We start from the raw sequence: 25,852 nt of genomic DNA, 5'->3' as shown, positions 1-25,852 counted from the left end.
GAAATTTAAAATGGCGGCTATATTACTTTAAATTTATAGGCATTGCAATATCTTCACTATTTCTCACTTTGCATGCATCATATTGAGCTATATGAGGGTGTACAGGGTTGCTGAGTCAATTAATAAAATTAAAATTAATATGAAAAAAATTCAAAGGGCGGGAATTCAAAATGGCGTCTATATTACTTAAAATTTGGTTGTACTGCAATACATTTACTATTTCTCACTTTATATTCACCCTCACTGCACATACTTGGCACATGCCCGTCTCTAATTAGCTTTACGGTGCATAAAAATGGGACATTAAACTACATTTCATTTCATTTTCCTGCATAAAACCAAAACAACCTTTAAGTGAACACATTTAATAAAATAAAAGTTGAAACAGCTATTTTACAGTGTTAAAGTCTAGTGACATCTGTTTTGGGGCTCCTACTTAATGTCTTTCCCTTTCACCATGGCTTCCTTGCCATCATCTTACATTTTTCTTAGTCTTTTTACATTTCTTTTCCCTCTCACTATGGCTTCCTTGCCATCATCTTTACATTTCACACATATCGGTCGAACAACACTGTATTGCGCTTGCAAGCTTTGAATGTTTTGATCTGCAGCAAAATCTGAAGACTTAGCTACTCCACAATGAAAACAAACTGCAGGTAATGATACAGTGCTCTTTGAATAGTAAGTTGTTTCCATCGTGGAGCAACATCTCAATCCTTCTCGGACTATTATAGAACTATTATATTTGCTGGAATGTGGGAAGAGTGGGGAACCACATGTAAAAGAATTAAGTTCTTTGAGACGATCAACAGCTTGTTTCTCTATATATGTTAGTTTAGTTTCAGAGTACACACACCGTGGTTTCCCACATTCGACACATAACACCGCATCTCTTACTTTAGTAGCATTGAGAATTTTTCTATTCTTTTTGTCAATTTCCTTATTTTGGGAAGACAGCATTAGCGAGGGCCTTGCCAAATCATTTGTTGCTTGTCCATAAACAGTTTCGAATGATTCATATTTATTGTTGGATGCTACCACAGGATCTGGAACGAAGGATAGGGTATCAAACACTTCATCAGGAAGTCTTGGTGGGTTAAAGAGACAGTAAGCACAGTTTTCTATCAGAGCATTCGCACATTTTTTAATTTGAAATGTGTAATTACGTAAACGACAGTGCTTCTTCATGAAATCTTGAAGTGTTGCTGATTTTTCTAGATCAGGTTTTGTTAGTTTGTTTTCAATCAGATTTTGGTCTATCAGATCCTTCACAATCTTAAAAAAGTCATCAATTGATTCTTGATTTGCAGATGGACTAATAACTATTGGTTCCCCTTTTAACTTCAAATGACCAAATCTCTCCTGCAACAATTCTATAACAGGTGCTACTGATTGGATGAGACCCTCTTTAAACGCAGGGTATCGTCTTGCTGTGTCTCTGGCTGCTTTTAGACTATTTATACCCCTCATCTTCATTTCTAGATTGTCTGTCATATGTTCTCGAGAAAGACTCACATTTTGCAAAGCAAGATTAAGATTAGAATTAACTCGTTCCGCTAAATTGGCCCAACTACCCATAGGTGCAGTGCGAGCAGTTATAAGAAAATCTAAATCTAACCACATGAACATGCAGATGGCTGCTATTTGAACCGAACCAAATGTTGTCCGATGATCTGGGCCACCGTCTGTATACATGATCAAAATTGGGTGTTCAGCGTTTACTTGGGTATCATCCTGGCTATAATGTGTTCTTAATATATTGGTTGTTTCACAACCATGGCGGATGGCATTTGACGGACTGAAAACCTTATCTTTAACCGTCACAAAAGCTATTCCGTTGAAGAAGGAACTAGATGCAGCCTCAGGGATATCACATTTGAAAGTAACTGAGGGGATAGCACCACAAACATTGTAGTCATGGTCAAGAGCACTTATCGAAGGGCCTGATTTCGGAGCCAGAGAACGATTATGAGGTCTTACTCCTGTTGAAACTGGTAATCCTGGTTCTCCAATTGGCACAATAGCCTTGTCATCCATCCACAAGAAATCTGTAAATTCTCTATATTTTACCGCAAAGGCTTTGATGTACTGTAGTTGTACTGCTACATAGTGACTATCCTCATGCTGACCTCGTATTTGTCTGGATTGAATAGTAAACTTAACTTCAAACCTTGCCGTATATCGCAGTGCTGTTATTGTGTTTGGGTTAGTTGGCCAGAATTGTAATCTCACCCATTCGTTTGATGGGATCGGAGTGTTTTCGGGCAACCGCTTTTTTATAATTGACACAAGGTCTTCAATAGATATTGCGTATGGTAAGTACATATGTTGACCATGACGTCTCTCATGTACAGCTAGATTTATTTCATTGAAATAATTGTCAAGTTCGGTCCAAAATATATCAAACTTTGAATTTCGAGCATTGCCGTTCATCTTTCTTAAATCCCATGTGAGTTCAGGATCCTGGAGGGAGATAACTTCTTCCACACGTTTATCAATAACCTCCTGGTCTTCGGTTTCTGCAGACGAGCAGTCGTTAGTTAGAAATCGATACAAATTTCTGAGGACTGCTTTGGGTGAATTTGTAGCTTGTACATATTTGTTGAGGAACTGTTGCCTGATGTATCGTGTGGAAAATGTAGGTATATATTCACTTATTTGCTGTACAGTTTTAACTGTTTTATCATCTGATCTTTCATCTTCGGGTGGAAGCTTCCAAATGAAATTAATATTTCCCAAGTAATTACCATGAAAATATGTGTAATGGGCGACAGGATACGGAAGTTGCATATGTTCTAACCATGAACGCCTGTCAAATCGCTCTTCTGGTAAGAATTCAACCAAATCAAGGAATTCGTAAGGTTCTTTCACAGACAAGGTTGCATCTAATGCCATGTAATCAGCTCTAATTGGACCTGTGAGTTTTTGGATTGGGGTTAATGAAAAATTGATGTTTGGATTCCTCAGTGGTTCCATGGAAGCATTGCGCGCTTGTGATCGAATGTTTTGTTGACATAAAAAGTCAGCATACTTCTTCAATATGTTAATCAAGCCTTCCACAGCATTGAATAATTTAGTAAACTTCATGGTCCATGGAATCATTAAAAAATCTGACATTTCATCTATCAATGACCTAAGCTTACTCTCTTGCATCTGAAATTATAAAATAGAAGAGGTTATCAAAGGAACAAATGAAAATCAAATTCCGTAACAAAATGAATCCCGTTTTATTCCCTGAACACTTAATTTCTCAACAAACTCTCAGATTATCATCTTACAGTTACACTCCAATATAAAAAATCTTGTCAAACATTTGATGATGCCACTCTACAACTTGGTGTCAATTTGCCATCTCTAAAGGAGAGTCCACATAGCTAATATTCTTTTGGCAAGCTTTGTTGATATAATTGAATTGTTGACCACAACTCCTGCAGAGTGAATAAATTCTATACTATAACTCCCCTACTAAAAATCAAATGTCTATTACATAAAGGTTGTGTTTCATTGCTAGTTATTGTTTTGTGGCGGGTGCTGTGCACAGGGCAGGGTACGCTTACCCCTCCGGAACACCTGATACCACTTTTCATGCCATATGAAAAGTCCACATAACTAGTTTTGTTTATTGTATGTATGTCTATGTCTTTTACTGTTTTTAACAGTTTGCTTTGTTTGGATATTTTAATTCTAGCCTTGTTCTAGAAAACAAAATCTACCTGGGGAGGTCCTTTGTGACAGGCCTTGTTGTCATAATATCCAGAAAATTTTTGGAATATATCTGGAATTTGTAATCCACGATCTTTAAACTTATGATGCTGTGAAGTAATATACCATAATGTATTGTGGAGTGTGCTGACAAATTGCTTCCCAAGACTATTAACATTATGGGCTGTGAATCCAACATTCATTTCTTTCAACAAACTAAGAATGTCATTAAACATCCTATGGTCTTTTCTAAGATTGTTATAATTTTTTGAGGGGGGTAAACAATCATACTTTATGTTACTGGACATCATTTCATCAAAAGCATTTTTTCCCTGCTTATCGTTGTCACCACTTGAAGGAGTTGAGTTTGATTTTGAACCACTGACTTTCACTTTGCAAACAAGAAAGACTGTTACAAACATCAGATTAAAATCTACGATGACATGGAGGGGTGTTGATGCGTCTACGATGTTACCATTTGTCGTAACGTCTGAACTGGAAGCGGAATCAAAGGCCATAATTTTTTCGATGCGCAGTCCATCATCATCTACAATGCTGGGCGTGGAAGAAGTAGGAAGTAGGCCCACTCTCTCAATTGCTAAATTAGCCAGTTCACCCACTGTTCGATCGAGGCTTATTCTTATCAGGCACTTGAAAGATTCCAAAGCTCTTACCACTTTCACGCTAAAATAGCGTGAATCCATTGTGGGGCTTGAAAGGCGAAATCAAATGTCACCAACAACACGCCTAGATTAGTCGTATTGAACCATCATGGCGAATTTATTGGCCAAAGAGGAAGTGAAAACATATTTCATTGGCTGGTTATAAGTAGGATTAATAAAAGAATGCACACGATTGGCTAGGTGAAAACTGGACCGGTATTCTACGGAAAGAACCGAATGGTCACGGGATGTCACCAAATACATTAGTAGAGTAGACGTAGCGTTTGGACGAGCGAGGCTGGCATTGTCAAGGTTTATGGAGGCAGCGTTTATGTGAATACTTTCGTTCGAGATTTGGGTCGTCGATATTATTCTGCTAAGGGGTCCCGCTAATGGGCGAATCAGGAGCAGAAATCGCTATAACACGGTTCATGTCGCTATACGGACCGACATGATCATGATGTCGCATCTGAAAATCGGGATTTCGGTCGGTATTTTATTTAACATAAACTCAACTTACGTGTTTTGACAATATTATGTAAGCTCACATGTCCAACACTGATTAATTATCTGACCAATAAAATTAGCACCCTTCTATGACGATCACAGAATAATTAACACCAATAAAATAAATAACGGCTCACCATCCTCACGTTCGTAAAACATACGACGCAACTTTCATTTTTTTTTATAAGCTACCACGTATTTCATTGGCTAACTGATATAGCTAATCCAATCATTGACTTCGTTACATTATCACATGTGTTAATTATACATGTTCGGGGCCATGACTTCTCATCAAGTGAGCCGGTGTTCTCAAGTCTTGGCCCGGAAACATGAATAATTATTACCTGACATCGGCTTGTCGGGTAATAAGCAAACGGATTCAATAAATAATATATTTTCGGCAAGAATCTTGAAGTGGCGGTAAATTCCCGAATGTCGCCCAAATCCGAATTTTTTGCAACATGATGTCGCTACTACAAGCTAGCTGCTATTCCTATTGACAATATTGCGTGCACTACCATTTTCATTACTTTTACTGTTACTAAATTTCGTCAGTTTTAGAAGTCCAGAAGACGATTTTTTTTTTTAATCGGGGATTGAAGGTTGATTTTTTTTTTCATCGGACACAATTATGTTTTTTTTTTTTGGGCGGGTTCTAGAAATTCAGGTCGGCGGATCCGTAAAACAAGAGAATAAATTGGTCTGGCCTTAACTCAAAACTTTTAAGCCTTTCACAGCAGGTTTTCTCCAAACCCTCATAGTCAATTAGCTTTTTATTACTTTCCTTCTGGAGGTAATGCACTTATATACTTTGAGTTTGAATTTGAAATACATTGAAATGGTACCTTTATTTTTAACACCTTCTTTTAATCTTTAAATGTTTAAAAATAATGTACACAAACGAAAATAGTGCTTTTAATTTACCTTATTTATTGTACCATTCACGGCCTGCAAAATGTTGATAATTGTAGTGTATTATATTTCCCGAATAAACATTTTACAAGATAAAAAAAGAAAAAAAAAAAGAAGCTGGCTCGCTAGTCTGGAAGTCGCGTGTTTGATCCCTGAATTGGACGAGTAGTTCATCAGGATTTTCCGAAGTGGTTTCCTCTTTTCAGTGGTGCAGGATGGAGGGCCTTATCAGAACAGCTGTTTAGTCTTTTGGATGGGACGAAAAACCAAGGGCCCGTGTATACATTGGCATGCACGTAAAAGATCCCAGGGCAGTTGGAATTTGATATAAGAGTAGGCCACAGTGCTGCTGCCCGGGCAAAATTTCCCTTATAACACACTGTATGGCGTATATGCCCTTCTTCATTAGCCCAGTCAGAGCAGAACAGTAAGACATTAAACCCCATTTCATTTCCATTGGAGTATAATCCTGTTGTCTCCATAAGCTTTTGCCTCGTAACCACTAGAATCTGATGTAGAAACAGGTGCAGTGCATGCTGAAACACTAGATACCATTCTCACCTCTCAGTACCCTGTGCTGTATTTATAATTTTATTTGTTCAATGTTTTGTATAGCAATTTAGGTTACATTGTCTACCAGAACACAAATTTCTGTAAGCTTTTACGATCTTAGTATAAAGAAGCCATTTACTTCCTATTTCTGTCTCTCTCTTGACTCCAAGTACAAAGAATAATGAAAGATATAATTACATTTTTTTCATCCAATCTATTTTTTTCTTTTTTCTTCTTTTTTCAACATCTTGTTTACGGTGAAGCTTTAAATAAAGAAACAACATTAAATCAAAAGTTTAGGAGAGATCAATTATTTTAGTTTAATACATATATATGCAGAAATTGTATAGTTGTCATCACACCTGTTTGTCCATAAGTTTTCATGATTTCTAAACCCCAATTATCCCTACTTGGCATTACAATTTTGTGCATGTTCTCGATTCTTGTATTATTCATATCAATCAAAAGTTACTATTGTTCATAAAGATTTCAGACCCTAGAAAATTATTTTAGAATGTCACAGCAACAACATTTCTAGTACAAAAAACTTCTATGCCTTGTCATGATGGAATTCATATTTCTTCTTGGAGCTTTCCCATGTTACAGGGTCAGACATAATGTGATGAATCAGACGGTCAGACACCAAACGCCAGCCATTATTTTCAACTCGTTGGTACCAACCACTTTTATCTGAAAATATCAAAACAGGATTACTTCAGATCATAAAATATTAATTGGCTGATATTTATAAATTATAAGTAAAGGCCTACATACACAGATTATTTGTAAGCAATGACATAATGGTTGGTGTTTGCCAAAATATGGCCTCCTCAATAGTTTCTCCTCAATGTTTCATATTTTTTTATATTTGTAATATCAAACTGGCCCATATTCAATCACCGACAAGCCATAAAGGTTTACAAAATTTATTGCCAAATACCAAATTTAATATTACAGCAAATGGGGGATAACTCTGGATTGAAAGTTGCAGAATGCTGAATATCAATTGGAGTAGTCCTCATTACCATAATGCTTCACACCAAATTTGAAAAGAATCCGTTAAAAACTGTAGCCTCTATCGCATTCACAAGGTTTTCAGTAAAGGGGGGGGGGGGAATAACTCTGGAATGGAAAGTTGTGGAATGCTGAATATCAACAGGGTTCATCCTCTCATGACCCCAATACTTCCCACAACCTTGATATACCAGATGTTTACACTATTGCCGTGGGGTGGGGGGCATTCTGTCTGGCAGTTTTCGTCCGATTTTCACTAAATTCGAACTCAACCATCATTAGGGTGTAACGGTGATATATTCAAACAGTTTTTTAAATTGGATAAAAATAATTACCTCTTAGAGGGATAAATACAATTGTTTAAACCTACATTATGCAAGAGCTAAACCTGATTATTGCCAAGTCTTTATTTAGGCTTCAGATGTCATAGAAATTATAAATTAGATCGTTATTTACACAAAATCAACTCTGTAGACCCACGGATGGCTTGGATTCGGCTTGGATTTAAACATGATTTCATTGATTGATTAAATCTTTAAATGGCGTCGTAATTTTAGATCAAGGATAAATGGTAGAGTGTACACTACGAAGCGAGGCCTCATGTCAGTCAATTTGATTGAAAGTTTGATATAAATGAAATGAAATGAAATGGGGTTTAATGTCCTACTGTTCTGCTCCTAACCTGGGCTAATGAAGACGGGCATACGCCATACAGTGTGCTATGAGGGAAATTTTGCCCGGGCAGCGGCACTATCGCCTACTCTTATATCGAATTCCAACTGCCAAGGGATCTTTTACGTGCATTCCAATGTATACACAGGACCTCGGTTTTTCGTCTCATCCGAAGGACTAGACAGCTGTCCTTGTCAGGCCCTCCGTCCTGCATCACTGACAAGGGGGAACCACGCCGGAAAATATGGATGAACTTTTTCGGCCAATGCAGGGATGGAACACCCGACCTCCAGGCTAGCGAGCCAGCGCCTTACCCACTTAGCCACGTGGTCCCCAAGTTTGATATATACGGCCTTGATATTATGTTTAGTTGTGGTTAAAATGAGAGTTTGGATGTCGGTATTATACGCTCTTTTGTCATTTGCGTTTCCATCAATTATGGAAATTGATAAACATTGCAGCTAACATCACCCCAGTTGAATTGCACCCCATTGGATCACTGTTTCCTATTTGAAATTTGTCTGCTTCGGGAGTCACGTAGGCCTACCGGTTACAGTACAAGAGTACACACAGGCTAACAAGAAGTCGGCTATAATTATGCCTCATTGATTTGGTCCATTCCTTTCAAACTTTCGCTTCTTATCTATATATTAAAAGTCTTATTTTTAATTTGTAGTAAAAAAAAATGTGATACAAATTGAATTGCAACCCCGTCTCAAACCGAATAAGCTAACGGTACCACAGCCATTAAAAACATTACTTGATAATCGAAATTATTTAGGTGGAGTTAATGCCTGTCAATCAAACGATCGGCCATTCTCGGAGAAGGTGAAGAGAGAGTTGACTCCTATCTCTAGTCAAAAATTACAATGGTGATAACTTTGTTCAGAATAAAGTTATTTTCAATATATTCTTCTTTCATCATCTATTTTCGAACTGTTATAGCAAGAATGACCAACTCTCTATTAAAATCTCCCATAATGTATCTTTAATTACATCAAAGCCAAAGTGCACGAAAGTGAACGTAAGCATTTTTTTGCCAATGAAATTGACATTTCTATAGTGACTCATATTTTGCTGGTACAATTACGGTACTGAAAATAATAATAGACCTATTGTACATGCAAAACCTTATTTTAATTCACATGTTAAAAGAACATGCATACAGCTGTACAGCGGATTCTTTGATGATTACCCAATCAACAACCTTTATCTCCTGAACACTAAGCTGCTAATTAATTGATGAGATTAACTGAAGTTAATCTGGTTTAATCTCACTGTGCCACCTAAACAAGGGATTATAGACTGTATCCTTATTATTAGTACTGTTCACCTAGTTAAGATTTAATTATTATATAAGGATAGTTGTCACCCCGAAAAGATTACTTTTAGTTGTTGAAGCTAGAGGTCATAAAGTTTAAGCTCGTGCATATTGTGATTTTTCTCTGAATACTTGGATTTACCGTTGTGTTTTATTCTTACTTGTTTGGATTATCACTGTGTTTTTGGATATAGCAAGGATATACCGGCTCACCGGTGGGAATTATTACTGCTCTGGTAATTATACCTATTTGTGGACCGAGATATTGTTTTATATTTTAAACTTTTGAACGGAAATCGACTTGGCGTGGGTTTGGCAGCCATCTTGAATTTTTACAAATCAGGTACAGATTTTGATCGGATTCAGTCGTTTCTTGTCTGAATCAGGGTTGCTCATTATCTGGAAAACATTGTAATTCACTAAGGCTATCCCCCCAATCTATTTCAAGCGAGTGGGTACTCATATTTTTATATTTTATATATTTTTGTGCGGAAGTCGACTTGGCGTGGGTTTGGCAGCCATCTTGAATCTTTGCAAATTGAATACAGATTTAGACCGAACTTAGCCGTATCCGACTGAGTTAGTGATCCTCTTTATCTGAAAAACTTTGCATTTCACTGAGGATATCCCCCAATCGACTTCAAGCGAGTGGGTACTTGTTTTTTTCCTTTTTTTTTTTCTTTTTTTTTCGATAATAAAAATAAATCTTCTATTCTCTTGTTTTGTTTTTCTCTCCCCCTAGCACAGCCCATTACTTTCTCGCCAACCTTTAAATTTAGGGAACACGTTAGTGACAGAGAAGTTCATCCCTTCTCGTTCTCAGACAGGATTTTGGACGAGAGTTTACGGGGATCCTCCTATATTCTATAGCGCAGATAACAAGGTTCCCAACTCTCGCCTGACCTCTGTGCCTGACCTGTCGCTGACCTGTCCAATCGCGACGGTTGGCCCTCTTACTCGAAATTAAACTAGGTCACCATGGACGCGACGGCCATCTTGGACACCCTTCAACCCGACTGATCTGTACGGTTGAAAACCACCCCTGGAACACTGCGACTTGAGAGCCGCTTTAGTAGAATAATTAGAACTAGGATCCTCATATAATCCCTATTTAAGATATAAATTACGGTTCGCGGGGAATTGTGTGTTTGTAGGACTCCCCTAGATTTCCTAGCGAGGGTCACGTGACTACTTTATCACATTAACCCGGCTCGCCGATTTATCTCCTTTCTCTGTAGGTGCTGTCTCATAGGTCAGCGCTGAGTATAGTAACCCAACACCTTGATTTACGCTTGATCGCTGAAGGTGCTCTCTCATAGGTCCGCGCCGAGTCTAGCATCTCACCCACTTACAAAGCCCGCACAAATCTTGTCTTAATTGTACTTAGTGCTCTCTCTGAGGTCCGTGGCACACCTCTTGACTCCTGCCTATTCTTATTTTTATTATTTTTTGTGAACGATATCCGGCAGCTATGTCGAACACTAGCACCGGCATGGACAGGATAGAGGTCCTTGAAGGTGGGGTCCCCCCACCAGTCTCGTCTCTTAAGCGCTCCTTTTTGGACGTCTTAAAAAGCATGGCACTCCTGGCTGCTTTTCGCCATAGGAACGTACCCGCTCCTTATCAACACCCGTTGATAGTTAAGCCCTTGGACGGGTCAACCTTCTTGGGCAAGAAGGCCACTGTCCTCGGGAAGGAGATCAGAGACATGTGGAAGGTGACCTGCCTCCCCACGATCACGATTCCGAAAACCGGAGAGCTAAGCTTGGCTTTCCGGGATGAAGTGGATCTGGAACGGGCGTGAGAGTGTCCATTACCACACCACGCTCTCTCAGCTCTGAGAAATGCATGGTCCATGGTATACCGATGGAATACTCTGGCAAAGAAATCCTCGATGACTTGAGACTTCGTGGATATGAGGTTGAAGGGACCCATAGGTTCCGGGTCAAAGAGGGTTGCCAACACAGTACGGTTGTCCTGACCTTCCCAAATGGCAAAACGCCAGAGTCGATCAACATTGTCTACATGCGTGGACACACCCACCCGTATGTCCCAAAAATTTGACAGTGTAAAAACTGTCAGAAACTAGGACATACGGAGAAGTTCTGCTCTTCTAAAGTCGCTTGTGGTCACTACGGGAAGGACCACAAAAGTTCCGTGTGCCCAGGATGCCAGGGTGAGCACGTGGCAAATTAAAGAGACTGCCCAAAAATCGTCCTGGCGAGCCGGGCGTTAAAGGTAAAAGCTAAAGAGGGGATCGGCTACCGGGAAGCGGAGGTAAAGGTGAAAGGTCAGATCGACCTAGAGACGAAGAAGGCGGTTAAGCCAAAAAAGCCACGTCGGCATAGGAAGAAGAGAGGGCAGACCCCTGCCCCAAAAACGGCTCCGCCGTCGGGATTAGCAGCCCCAGCTCCTACCCTGACCACCCGGTCAGAGCAGGAAAAGACAATGACACCTCCAGTACCTGCCCTGAAAACAGGACAGGTCCCACTGGCTCCACCGGTAACCGCTAAAATTCCAAAAACTGTGGGAGGATTTGTTCCCCAGTTTAGAAACGAAAAAAGGCTTTGTAATGTTCTGCACGGAACTGGTGTTGGCCGCGAAAGGCATCACCGATCAAGGCGAACTAGTTGCTGCCATATCCAAAACCATGACAAAATACGTCCAGAACTTAACCGGTGGTCCGAAAGAGTCCATGAGTAGGCAAACCCCACTCAAGCGTAAAAAGACATCTGAGGATGAGGGCGACTCTGATTCAGCCAAATCCCCAGAATTCAGCACACCCAGAAAGGCACAACGACGCCAGAGTCGGAGTACGAACGATGTGGAGCGATCGGAACTGGCCAGAGCGCGGTTCCAAATGACGGTGACGTCATCCCCGAAGGAGGTCCTCCCATCAGACAACCTCAACATGTTGAGACCAGTGTCAATATACTGGGTGAGGACTGCTAATTTAGACTGGAGTCACCAAGTGTATCTCTCCGGTTCTTAAATGGAGGGTAAACTAACAGTACTTCAACTTAACCTAAATGGCATTCGGGCCAGGGCGACCGAACTAATCACCATCTTAGCAAAGGGTCCTATGACATCTTGTGTTTACAAGAAACAAAAACAGGTCCGAATAACGGCGACGTTAAACTTCCTGGGTACACGTGTCTAAGGTCAGATCGACCTGGTGTCTCAAAAGGCGGAGAAGGTGGTCTAGCTATGTACATTAGAGTAGGCGTGGCTCACGAGGAGCTACCGCTCAATGTGACAGAGTTGGAAGGACAGGGCGCAGTAATCCATATGGCGGACGGCTCTAGATTAGCTGTGGCAAACATCTACTCACCCCCACAAAGGGTAGTAGATAACGGATTTCAGAACCTGTACGATCAAATCAAATACAATCGTATTTTGATTTGCGGGGATATCAATGCACACCACGCTCTGTGGGGCTCATCGAAAACGGATCGTAGAGGCAGTGTTCTGCAAAGCATTATCGAGGACAATGGACTCTGCACCTTGAATGACGGCAGCTCAACCTACTTTAGGCCGGACTGCAACCCAACTCATCTAGACTTAATGTTGGCATCCCCACTTACGTCTGAATTTAGCAACAGGAAAAAAGAGTTTGATACGCAAAAAGAAAAGTTTAAGCCGAAAGGCGGCGAACTTGTGAGATGCTCAGATCTGAACGCCCCTTTTTCCCTGAGAGAATACGAGAAAGCACAAAGACAGTGCCTTGGGGCCGGACGGGGTCAAGTACTGTATGCAAAAAAATCTGCCAGAAAATGCTTCGAAAGTCGTCCTTGACCTCTTTAACCTCTCTTGGCGGAAAAGTGAGATACCCTGTCTGTGGCGTACGGCTACGGTGGTTGCAATCCCTAAAATGGGAAAAAACCCAAATGAAACAGAGTCTTGTCGCCGATAAGCCTCACCTCTACGCTTTGCAAAACTCTTGAAAACCTGGTGAACGTTAGGTTAACATACTAGCTAGAGAGTAACCAGCTGCTAGACAAGAACCAGAGCGGTTTCCGCCGAGGCCGCTCGACATACGATCACATTGCCAGACTTCAGCATGTCATGGTGACAGCCACGAGAGGCGGATCCTACCTCTGTGTCATCTTTGTTGATCTGTCAAAAGCCTTCGATCTTGTCTGGACAGAAGGACTGTTACACAAACTGTCCTTGGTGGGCGTGCATGGCAACATGTACAACTGGATCAAGAGTTTAGTCTCAGACAGACAAATCAGGGTTACAATCGGCAAATACCTCAGTAAAGAGACCGGACTGGATAATGGAACTCCCCAGGGTTCCGTTATAAGCCCAACTTTGTTCAATATTATGGTGAACGACATCAAAGAATATCTCGGAAAAGATATTTCGCTTGCTACGTTCGCAGACGATAGCACCCTATGGACAAAGGGTAGTCTATATTCGCAGGTTCAGAAACGTATGCAAGGAGCCTTGGACGGGTTCACCTCTTGGGCAAATGATTGGGGATTCCAGATCTCGTCACCCAAAACTGTAGGTATGCTAGTATACAGGGACCCTGAGGTTTCCCGGATGTCCCTGCAGTTCCTTGGTGTTATCTTTGATAGGAAAGTGACATGGAGACCGCATATCAAATATGTAGTAACACATACTCAGCGCATCCTGAACCTTATGAGGAAGATAAAAGGACATGAATGGGGAGCGAGCCGAGTTGCAAATGCAGGACCCGTTACACTAAACAAGTTGGACACCATACAATACAAAGCCATTTGTATTGCCACAGGCTGTGGCCTAGGTGCCAAGCGTGAGTCGTTACTACAGGACGTTGGCGAACTCCCTCTGTCACTTCGAAGGAAGAAACTGACCTTGGGGCATTGGGCGAAACTAAGCCGATTGGGTGAAAGGTGTCCAGCCTTTAACGAAATCTCAAGGTTCAAAAGAGTCGGGGACACCACCAAGAAGTCATATGGCCATGCAGTCGGCGAAATGGTTAGAGGCTACGGTCTCGATAAGCTCACCATTAATGGTATAGATGATACGATTAGGGCCCCCTGGACGCTCCCAGTATGCCCGGTAGATACCACCCTCGTCCAGAGGGTAGACAAAGGGAATAACCCACTGGCGGCCAAGCATCTCTCCTTAGCTCATATCAAGGATAATTGGTCAAAATGGACTCAAATATACACAGACGGATAGCACAACCCCGAGAACGGTACAACGGGCTTCAGGATTTATATCCCGGGGGAAGAGTTACAGGTAGCAAATAGACTGCCAAACATGTGCTCTGTGTACACATCGGAAATGTATGCGATCAAAGAAGCGGTAGTGTGGATATCCAGCCAAAGAAATTCAAAATATGTTGTCCTCAGCGACTAGCTAAGTAGTCTGGAATCCATAAGAAATCAGAGATCGGACGCCCGTCCCGTCGCACATTTACCTTAAGGGGAACGAAGAGGCAGACAGGCTTGCCCTAAAGGGGTCACAATTGGAGGAACCTAGTGTCGTGCTCCCTTATAGCATGAACGAATTTAAAAGCATGGTCGAGTTACGCGTCAGCAAACTTATCAGTAAATCATCCCAGCAGAAAAATCTGCCGGTTAATAAAGCTGAAGGTGAAAGAAACACTCAGATATCACACATTTAAGCCTATAAGGTGCAGTTGTGGCTCGGACGTGTCTCTTACTCATATTCTAGTAGACTGTGTTCACCTCACAGCCGAAAGGAAACCAGTGTTCCGAACTTACTATTTCCAAAAGTAAGTAAACACAAAATCTATGAGTTAATCTACGAATTCGTGTATGAGATCGGTATCCTAGATATGATGATGTGACCCCGCAGGGACGAAAAGAATGTTCTACTCTGTGACGATTTGGGGGCCCACCCCAACCCCAACGGAAGGGATTCATAAGTGATCATCCCGAGGGCTACTGCTAGTCGGACGTCCCAACGCGAAGGGACGTTGGGTACCCTGTGGAGGGCCGTTTTCTTTTTCTGTTTCGATTCAGAAACATCGCTGCATCCCTGAACCTAGGTCGGACAATCCTACCGACCCAAAAGGTCAGAGCATCTATGCACCCTATATCTAGGTCGGACAGGTAGCGGGCCCAAGGGCCCGACTGACCATCAGACCAACCTACTTACCCAAAAAAAGATCGTAGCATTAATGGCCAAGTGGGCCAGACTGCGCCCGCTCGCCATCCCGCCTTTGCTACCCCAAAACTTTCTCCTCTCCTTTCGATGAGATTTTTAACTTGGGCATTCCCTGCTAATACACTATGTCTCAAATAAAACTGGATCAAGCCTAATCCCTACGGTTTCCTCCAGCAAGTAGGCATCGATATTTCCGCGCACATGCGCACGGCGTGCGCAGGCACATTTGCTTTAAAACAAATTTTTGCAGGCACATTTTTAAAGATGTAGCCACGCCCGGCACTTTTTTCTGCCGCCCAGCACATGGAAAAAATCGAAGAAAGCTGCCCAGTCGTATTTAAACCCCTTCGTCCTTCTCTGTACACAAACTCGGCGCTCGAAATTTACCACGGCAATTAAACGGCAAAGCCATGGTAAAAGCCGACGTACGCAAACCATGTCTGTCACGGCATAATTTCTTTTTGTGTGCCGTAGTAGACCCTATCATCCCAAATTAGTTTAAAGAAAGATGTATTGGTATTTTGTTTATTTATACTTAGAAGATGTGTAGGCCTAGGTCTATTCATTTTACAATTATTCTACGGTCTTTATATTTGTTTATTTGCCGTAAATAGGTCACCCAGACCAATTTATGGCACTCCAATGTTAAAGGTTTGAATGTCGTAATTGTCCAACACGTGTCTGCTAATTTTCACGATATTTCTTATTTTATTTCTTACCTGTGTTGACCGTGGATTTGCTTCGGCCGGAGAGTAGGACTAGGAGGACGATGAGAGCTTTCTCAGTTTCTGCCTGACCTGATTCTCATTCCACCGTAATAATAATAATATTTGTGAGACACGTACAACAACTTTACAAACAAGTCAAATAATACAACGTGTTTTAATTATCAATATCTACCTGTTGTCATAATTCGTTGTACTCAAATAAAACACAAACACTGTTTTAAGAATCGTTTTAATTTTTAATCTCAAAGTAATAAAGTAATATTTGAAAAACAAAACCCAACAAAACAACAAATACCGAAAGGTTCTTAACTTATCTATCCAGAGAAACAGAGTGGGGCGGGACAATTTTATGCTCCGTCGGGTGGTGTCAAAAAGTTTTTAGATCCCTGTATCATTGATGAAAATTAAGTGAATTTGGTAAAATTTGAATATATAAATGGAAATTTGATTTGCACTGAACCAAATACAAAAGGCAGCAGATGCTCTGACAATACACCAAGAAGGGTTTAATTTTCATAAAAGACCACGCCCCCCCTTTTTAACTTAACAAAATTATTATGTAACATTATTATATAGAAGGGCTATGTGGAATCACTTCAACACAGATGGTTCACGGACAACTAATCATGTTGAGGGATGGCACAGTAAAATGAAGAAGACCGAACAAGCCATCCAAATATATTTAATTTTATTAACATTGTGTCGAAAGAGCAGACTTTTATTGAAAATGTTTATCTTGTAAGTTTACCCTTTTTAACTTAACAAATAATTATGTAACATTATTATATGGAAGGGCTATGTGGAATCACTTCAACACAGAAGGTTCACGGATAACTAATCATGTTGAGGGATGGCACAGTAAAATGAAGAAGACCGGAACAAGCCACCCAAATATATTTAAATTTATTAACATTGTGTCGAAAGAGCAGACTTTTACTGAAAATGTTTATCTGGTAAGTTTACTCTTTTTAACTTAACAAAATAATTATGTAACATTATTATATGGAAGAGCTATGTGGAATCACTTCAACACAAAGGTTCACGGACAACTAATCACGTTGAGGGATGGCACAGTAAAATGGAGAAGACCGGAACAAGCCACCCAAATATATTTAAATTTATTAACATTGTGTCGAAAGAGCAGACTTTTACTGAAAATACAATAGTTCAATTGGATTACGGGGGGCGATTGCCCCCTAAAAGGCGAAAATATATAAGAGTAGAACTAGAATCTATTAATGATCTAAAAATCAAACTGTTAATATACTGACGCCATATCAAATTTAGTAGGGTTATGATTTATGTTTGATACATTTATTTGTTGTTACTTTTATGTCATTTATTGGAATAAAGTTGTTAATTTGTTTAAACCTAGTAGTTTAAAAAAGCGGACTATACTTGTATTCGATAATCCCCTTGCTTGATTAATCCCCCCATGAGAACAATAGCAGGTGGTACAGTGAGACGTCCATGTTAATCTCACCAAGTTATAAAATTATACAAGACATATACTACTAATGAATAGATTGTTTTTCAGTATAACACTATCGTGTAAATATGCCACATTCGTTGTGGATGTTTCGTTACGAAAAAAGTGCATTTACTACGATTTTCGTCTTCAGCTCCCTTCAAATCCTAAATAAAAAAATATTAAACGACAAAATATCAAATAAATGGCGGAAGTTGTCAGATCAAATTTTTACTACGATTTTTGTCTTCAGCACCCCTGAAAACCCATGGAAAGATATATTTAATGACAAAACAGCAAATAAATGGCCTGGTTGCTATGGGATTTTGTTTTGGAACATACCAAATTTTTGACTTGCTTTTTCTTAAAACTTACTTAAATTGTGAGTTGGGTAGCTTCAAATGGACACAGCTCGGTCAATTTTTGCCCCGTTCAAACAAACTATACATGAAATTGAAGGTAATGAGTTGGATAATGTGAAAATAACAATAACTTAATTTTCAAAATTTCCTTATTGCGAACATAAATACTTAATATCAGGTGTATTGATGTATTTTTTTTCTTTAAATAATAACTATACATGAAATTGAAGGTAATGAGTTGGATTATGTGAAAATAACAATAACTCAATTTTCAAAATTTCCTTATTGCGAACTTAAATACTTAATATCAGGTGTATTGATGTATTTTTTTTCTTTAAATAAATTACAAATATTTTAATGAGTTACATCATTTAAGACAGATATTTTCCCCATCATTTTTTATCAAGATTTTAGAATACTTTGAAATAACGTTTGTTTTTGTCTAATTATAATGGTTAATGTGTCTTCTTTAAAACAGACTTAATGATAGGTTGCCAGGCAACGAAACATACGCCCACAGCAGCTAAATCGCCCGGGCAGTCAACATGAGTTGTCGCATAATTTTACTTTTGTTGGTAATGAAACATTTATAATACACTAAAATCTGATTAAGAGTAACAACTCATTAAGTAATTATCAAAATATCATTAGAATTTGTATGGCCCATGCTAACGTTTAGTATACAACATTTAATACCATGGATTTAGCTGTTCAAGTTACCAACAGATTTTTTTTTCTGGTAAGTCAAATAAATTTTAAAGTGTTTCTAATGATAGTAAGTAGTAAGAAGCCTTTAATTTCATAAAATTGTAAAGTCACGTGGATCACGTGACTTTTGAGCATATAAAGATGAAAAACCTGAAAAACACGTGCAAACACAAACTTGTGAGGTCAATCGCTGCAAGTTTGCTTAAACTGAACACGCACACGTAACTGGAAAAACAAATTAAAATTGTTATTTTCATCTTTGTTAGAAAATGCTGCGCCTTTCAAATGTAGAACGTCTACGTGCTATAGGTAGGCTCTATGCTGGTCAGTCTGTGGTCACTGTTGCAAGAGCTTTTAATTGTTCACGCCAGACAATAATTAATATTAGAATGAGAGTGCTTCAAACTGGAACTATTGCCGACCGCCCAAGGGCGGGAGCGCCACGTGTGACGTCACTCCAGGAAGATCAAACAATACGATTACGTCATCTTAGAAACAGATTTGTCACTGCAACCTCCACAAGTAGAGAGATGTTTGGTGGAAGGGTAACTGCACAAACTGTTCGAAATCGCTTGCAGGCTGCTGGTCTTCGAGCTCGGAGACCCTATAATGGACCAAAATTGACACATCTTCATCGCCGTAATCGACTTGTGTGGGCCACAAGACACATAAGATTTACTCAAAGACAGTGGAATTCGGTTGTCTTTAGTGACGAATCTCGATTCACTTTGAGATTTGCCGATGGCAGGGCCCGAGTGTACCGCAGACGAGGTGAACATTACACTCAAGTATGCGTCAGAAAAGTTGACCGATTTGGTGGCGGCGTCAAGGTTTGGGGTTCTTTTTGTGCACATGGACGTTCTCCTCTTCTTGTTGTCCAAGGGAACTTAAATGCTGTCCAGTACAGATTTTGCAACCTGCAAATTTTGCTCGACCCCATACAGCAATTGCTACCCAGAATTTTTTAAGAAATGCCGGTGTCCAAGTCCTGGATTGGCCGTCGCTTAGCCCCGACCTTAATCCTATTGAACACATCTGGGACAAACTGGGTCGACGTGTTCGTCAGCAAGTGAATCCACCACTGACGTTGCAGGACCTTCAACATGCTCTTGCTGAGCAGTGGCGACGTCTTCCTCAGGTAGTGTTTACTAATGTTCTGAGATCCATGAGAAGACGTTGTGTGGCAGTACGAGACGCTAGAGGAGGCCACAACCGTTACTAAACACTTTATTCCGATTGTTCTACAAGTCTGTGAATTTCATTTTGGGGGGTACTGTGACATCACGAACGTTATCAATGTCAAGGACTTTCGGCGAGACGTAGTCTTGCTTTCTGTTGATGCCAAGGTCGTCTGTGCACAACATAACACTAAAATAGTTGCCTTAAACCAAATATTAAAAATCTAGTCCCAAAAATCCCGAGTGTCAAGTTTTTAATTTGGCTGAGTATACTTGTTCGTCTCAAGACTTTAAACTCTGTGTATCAATATAAAGTCAATTGAAATGATAATATATAGGCGTAAACACCGTGTATAAATATAAAATGATTCAGATGATAACTATGGTCTCTAAAGCATCCACAAGATTTTCAAAGTGATCAAGGGCCATAACTAAATGTGTGAAAAATTTCTTGCCATATAAATCTATACAAATTTAAGGTGCAATGTGAATGCAACTATGGTATATTATCTTAGAAAAATTTTCAAGGACACAAAAAAGTTTAGCTTCAAACAGTTTGAACTATAAGTATACATGTAAGGAAAGATCAGCATAGTAATGTATTTATATTTTGTGTGTCTCTATTATATTGCAAATGTAAATACATATATAAGCATTCAAATCCACAACTACAGTAGAAATTATACGAGCAGCCACTCCCATTCAGCGACATCTCCTTGTAAGCGGTCACGATAAATTCTCCCCCGTAGAAATTCTATTGCTTCATCTCTTTAATCAACGGACACTCCTCTAACACGGCCAGCGGTCACTATTTTATTAATAAATTTAGCAAAATAGCGCTTATTCAACGGCCATTGTTGAATGATACCATCTTGTCGTACTTCGTAGCACCTCTGCTAATGTCGTGATTAATAGTTAATTATCTACTCCCCCACCGATCAGGTAAAACAAACTGTTAAAATAACAATAAACCCGGGATTACATGTTAATTAATCTTTTGTTTTATTAAATGACAAACCCTGATTATTGTTTTCACATATGTATTGAAACATTACTAGATACTGATTGAATAAACTAATACTAGTACCGTCAAAGCCGAGTTTTGTCGTGATCATTTAGTATCTAATTTCCATTGCCACTTTGAAGCTTAACGGAAGTTTTAGCGCCTCTTATATTACTTACAGAGTTACACCCCCTGAAAATCGGTGACAAATTCAGCGATGTTTTTTAGACATGTAGTTATTGATAAAATAAAATTAATTCATGGATTTTCTTCACAAAAATGTATAAATAATATTGAATACATCACAGTGGTTGACAGTAGGTGGAAAAGGTGATTTTGAGATTATGATTATACATTTGATTTTATTAGTTTTTCAAGTAGATCTCATCATTCTTCTCCCAAAACTTTTTACAGATTCAAAATCGGATGAATTTTTTTTTTTTTTTATGGAGGCTCAAAGTTGCAATTTTTGACTTTTCGCGGAAGAAAGGTTTTTCAACGCCTTGAAAAAGTCATTTTTTGTGTTTTTTGCAATGTCATATTTCATTTCATAGCAAACCTATCAAAAATGTAGATGTAAATTCATGAAATACAACTTTAAGGCTAATTATGTTCTGATTTTCACATTTTTGTAACAATTACTCTGATTTCCCAAGCAACTCCAAAATACCTAGGTTTTCTCGAAAATTCTATTTTGTCAAAGTGATTTTGGTCAATTTTTTCATCAAAAATTGTCTTGTCCATGTTATATCTGAAATATTGAACCTGTTTGTTATGCATTTTAAAATCAGTAGCTATGAAGTAAAATTAATAGGAAAAAAAAGAGAAAAAATATTCATATGCCTTCTCTCACATGCAGGATATATGTTCATTTTTGAACAATTTTCCGCAGGAGGAAATTGCCTATTTTTGGGGCGTTTTTTGGACATTAATAAAATAAGAAGGAATGGAGATACATAAGTGAAATTATGTGAACATGTCAAAAAGTTTGTGAATTTTTAAAATTACATACTGCAAATCTGCCATATATTATCAATTTTGGTTGTCATAGCAACCAAAATGGAAAAAAATGCAATTTTCGACCATTTTCAACGCTATATACCATAACCCAAAAAGTGATCTCCACATTTTAAAGTAAGCAATTTAAAATATTTGAAACCCATGCGATATCAAATTATATGGATTGTGTAAGTTTGAGAAAAATATGAAGGAGTTTGAGTTGTTACCATAGCAACCACAGTTATTTTTTTTCCAAAAAGCATTATTTTCCAATATTTATGACATCAATATTGATAATTGTATTTGTGATAGAATACATAACTCTTATTTATTAAAAGATATTTTAATACTGGATAACATATTTACAGGTACATAACAACATCATTTGGTTGGGTAAAGTTACGTCTAGCTATAGCTGCTTCCCCTCGGCCTCACAGGACCCCTCTGCCCGGTGTCGAGGGCAGACCCTCTGCCGAGGTCCGGGAGACCTCTCAGCCTCTACGGGTCTCTCTTGTCCCTTTGCCTGCTTGTAAACTAGGCTTTTTATATCGGTTAAGGCACGCCATAGTTAATACCATTAGTAATCAGGACAATGAAAAGTAATTATTAAGATTCACACATCTTACCTCAAGACAAAAGGTGTCAATACGTGTTAAGCCTGAATCTTATATCATATAGACACTCCAAGTATACATGTTTGTACAACCCATTAATTCTTACATAATACTATTTCAACAACCTACACCTGATATATAGATTAAATCTTACAATTAATCTGTCACTTAATATATGTCTAAAATTGAGTTACAAATAAAATATGAATTAAGAATACAATATTGAAATTTAGATCCCAAATGATATTGTATTACATTCCTCCCTTAACCACAATTTTAAAATAGTGGAATATATAAAATAATATATGAAAGCGATTTTAAAACAAAAAAAATAAAAGCATAATACAATAACTGAAACATCCAAAAGCAGATGGAAATATGGTAAAAAAATGTTCATTAGTCCACGGAGTAATGCCGGGGTAAATATGGCGTCGTGGCGGACATATTTCATAAAAGTTATACACAAGAAGTAACACAACATCGAAACTAAAAAATTCATAAATGTATAAGAGTCACTGGTCACAGTAAGTGTAAGTCCTAGATCAATATATTTTATGAACAAGCCAACAGTGAGGCTGATGTCCCCCGCCGAAATAGGAAAATAATTAGAGGACACATATAAATTTATCACAAATTATCTTTTACAAAGTATTGAACAATCAAACAGTATATCTTTACTTATAGTCTAAGCATACAATGTTTTTGATGGAATAATTATAGCATATTAAGGGGAAAACATGCTCTATGCCTACAGATCTAGAGTTTGGTTGTATCAACGGGTCTATTTTCCATCTTGCTGCAAGTTGTGCAAAGTTCACTGTTTTCTTTCTGTCATTAAATGTCAATTCATTATTGCATACTACATATTTAATTAATTTATAATAGTTTCTTTTTCAATTTGTTTTTTCCATTTATTTGTTTATTTACCTTGCCTATATTCATTGTATTGGATTGTATTGGAATTGCTCAATTGATGCTTTTATCAATACCTGGTTATAATATTATGACATGTAATGTGGCAAGTTGAGTCGGGACATGTAGGCTATAATGTAACCTAAATGTATACATAAGTGGATTTCGAGGTATTCATGTAATGAAACTATAAACCAAGTTTGATCACTCTCACTTAATTAGAACTAAAGTTATCGTGTCCCAAAGCATCAACCAATCAAATGACTTATGTCGGCTTAGCCTGCGCAGAAAAGGTTCATCTTCGAACTCCATCTAGGCATTGACCTAATAAAGGCCTACACCAAGTTTGAACCTTCTACCTCAATTGGGAGGAGAGCTATTGTGTCCCAAAAAGTGTGACGGACAGACAGACAAACAGACAGACGGACGAACCCATTTTAATAGTCCCCTGCTTTCTTCGAAAGGCGGGGGACAATAAGCATACACACCAATTTTGAACATTTTAACTCAATTCGAAGGAGTGTGACGGACAGACAGACAAACAGACGACGGACGAACCCATTTTAATAGTCCCCTGCTTTCTTCGAAAGGCGGGGGACAATAAGCATACACACCAATTTTGAACATTTTAACTCAATTCGAAGGAGAGTTATTGTGTTCCAAAGTCTCAGCAAATCAAATTGCTTATCGCTCTGCTTAATCTGAGCAGAAAATGCTCATTATCGATCTTAGTCAAGGTATTACTGTAATGAAACTATACACCAAGTTTCATCACTCTCACTTAATTAGAACTAAAGTTATAGTGTCCCAAAGCATCAACCAATCAAATTGTTTATCTACTTAATTAGAACTAAAGTTATAGTGTCCCAAAGCATCAACCAATCAAATTGTTTATCTCTGCTTACCCTAAGCGGAACGGACAGACAAACAGACAGACGGACGAACCCATTTTAATAGTTCCCTGCTTTCTTCGAAAGGCGGGGGACAATAAGCATGAACATTTACTCAATTCGAAGATCAACCAATCAAATTGTTTATCTCTGCTTACCATAAGCGGAACGGACAGACAGACAAACAGACAGACGGACGGACCCATTTTAATAGTTCCCTGCTTTCTTCGAAAGGCGGGGGACAATCAAAGTAGGAGAGTTATTGTTTTCCAAAGTCTCGACCAATCAAATTGCGTATCGCTCTGCTTACCCTGAGCAGAAAATGCTCATTATCAAACTTAGTCAAGGTATTACTGTAATGAAACTATACACCTAGTTTCATCAATCTCACTTAATTAGAACTAAAGTTATCGTGTCCCAAAGCATCAACCAATCAAATTGCTTATCTCTGCTTACCCTAAGCGGAAAATGCTCATCTTCGAACTCCATCAAGGCATTGACCTAATCAACACATACACCAAGTTTGAACATTCTAGCTCAATTAGGAAGAGAGTTATCGTGCCCCAAAGTATCAACCAATCAAATTGCTTATCTCTGCTTACCCTAAGCGGAAAATGCTCATCTTCGAACTCCATCAAGGCATTGACCTAATAAACACATACACCAAGTTTGAACATTCTAGCTCAATTAAAAGTTATCGTGTCCCAAAGCATCAACCAATCAAATTGCTTATCTCTGCTTACCCTAAGCGGAAAATGCTCATCTTCGAACTCCATCAAGGCATTGACCTAATCAACACATACACCAAGTTTGAACATTCTAGCCCAATTAGGAAGAGAGTTATCGTGTCCCAAAGCATCAACCAATCAAATTGCTTATCTCTGCTTACCCTAAGCGGAAAATGCTCATCTTCGAACTCCATCAAGGCATTGACCTAATAAACACATACACCAAGTTTGAACATTCTAGCTCAATTAGGAAGAGAGTTATTGTGTCCCAAAAAGTGTGACGGACAGACAGACGGACAGACAGACAGACGGACGAACCCATTTTAATAGTCCCCTGCTTTCTTCGAAAGGCGGGGGACAATAAAGGCACATCTACGTGGGAACACAGTACGCGGAAAAATCGTCACACAAATGAATGTCATATAAATGATAAATGAAATACACGAACATAATCACATTCACACGCGATCCAAATTAGGGAATACACCATTTAAACATATATTTTCTACCATGTATGCACCTATTCTCCTTTATGTCAGCATAATTATATTTTCCACCATGTATGCATCACCATGGATGCATATTCTTCTGTCGGCATAATTATATTTTCCACCATGTATGCATATATTCTTCATCATGTCAGCATATATTTCGTATGCTCTGCTTTGTCGAGGTATGGAGAATGGATAATTTCTCCATTCTCAAGCTCACTGCGGCTTGTGGCTTTTAGCCGTCACCATCTTCTTCAACACTCTATACTTGGTATCGTCACCTTCTTTGTTTATTTATTGGCC

At 38.9% G+C, this 25,852-nt stretch overlaps 1 protein-coding gene across 8 annotated transcripts in view; it reads right to left on the bottom strand.

Annotated features, from left to right (window-relative positions):
- The window catches only part of LOC126811172 (uncharacterized), a 213,723-nt gene that overhangs the window by 13,815 nt on the left and 174,056 nt on the right, over window positions 1-25,852 (bottom strand). For all 8 annotated transcript variants that reach the window (XM_050536711.2, XM_056098848.1, XM_056098849.1 and 5 more), the window contains 2 exons: window positions 6,892-7,025; window positions 6,534-6,598 (listed from right to left, as the gene is read on the bottom strand). In XM_050536711.2, the coding sequence (XP_050392668.1) occupies window positions 6,534-6,598; window positions 6,892-7,025 (199 nt within the window). The remainder of the gene's footprint in view (window positions 1-6,533; window positions 6,599-6,891; window positions 7,026-25,852) is intronic.

Source organism: Patella vulgata, chromosome 2 (genome assembly GCF_932274485.2).
Source record: "Patella vulgata chromosome 2, xgPatVulg1.2, whole genome shotgun sequence".
NCBI classification, from domain to species: Eukaryota; Metazoa; Mollusca; class Gastropoda; family Patellidae; genus Patella; species Patella vulgata.
Note: the sequence above shows the minus strand (reverse complement) of the source record. Positions and strands in the feature narration are given on the sequence as shown.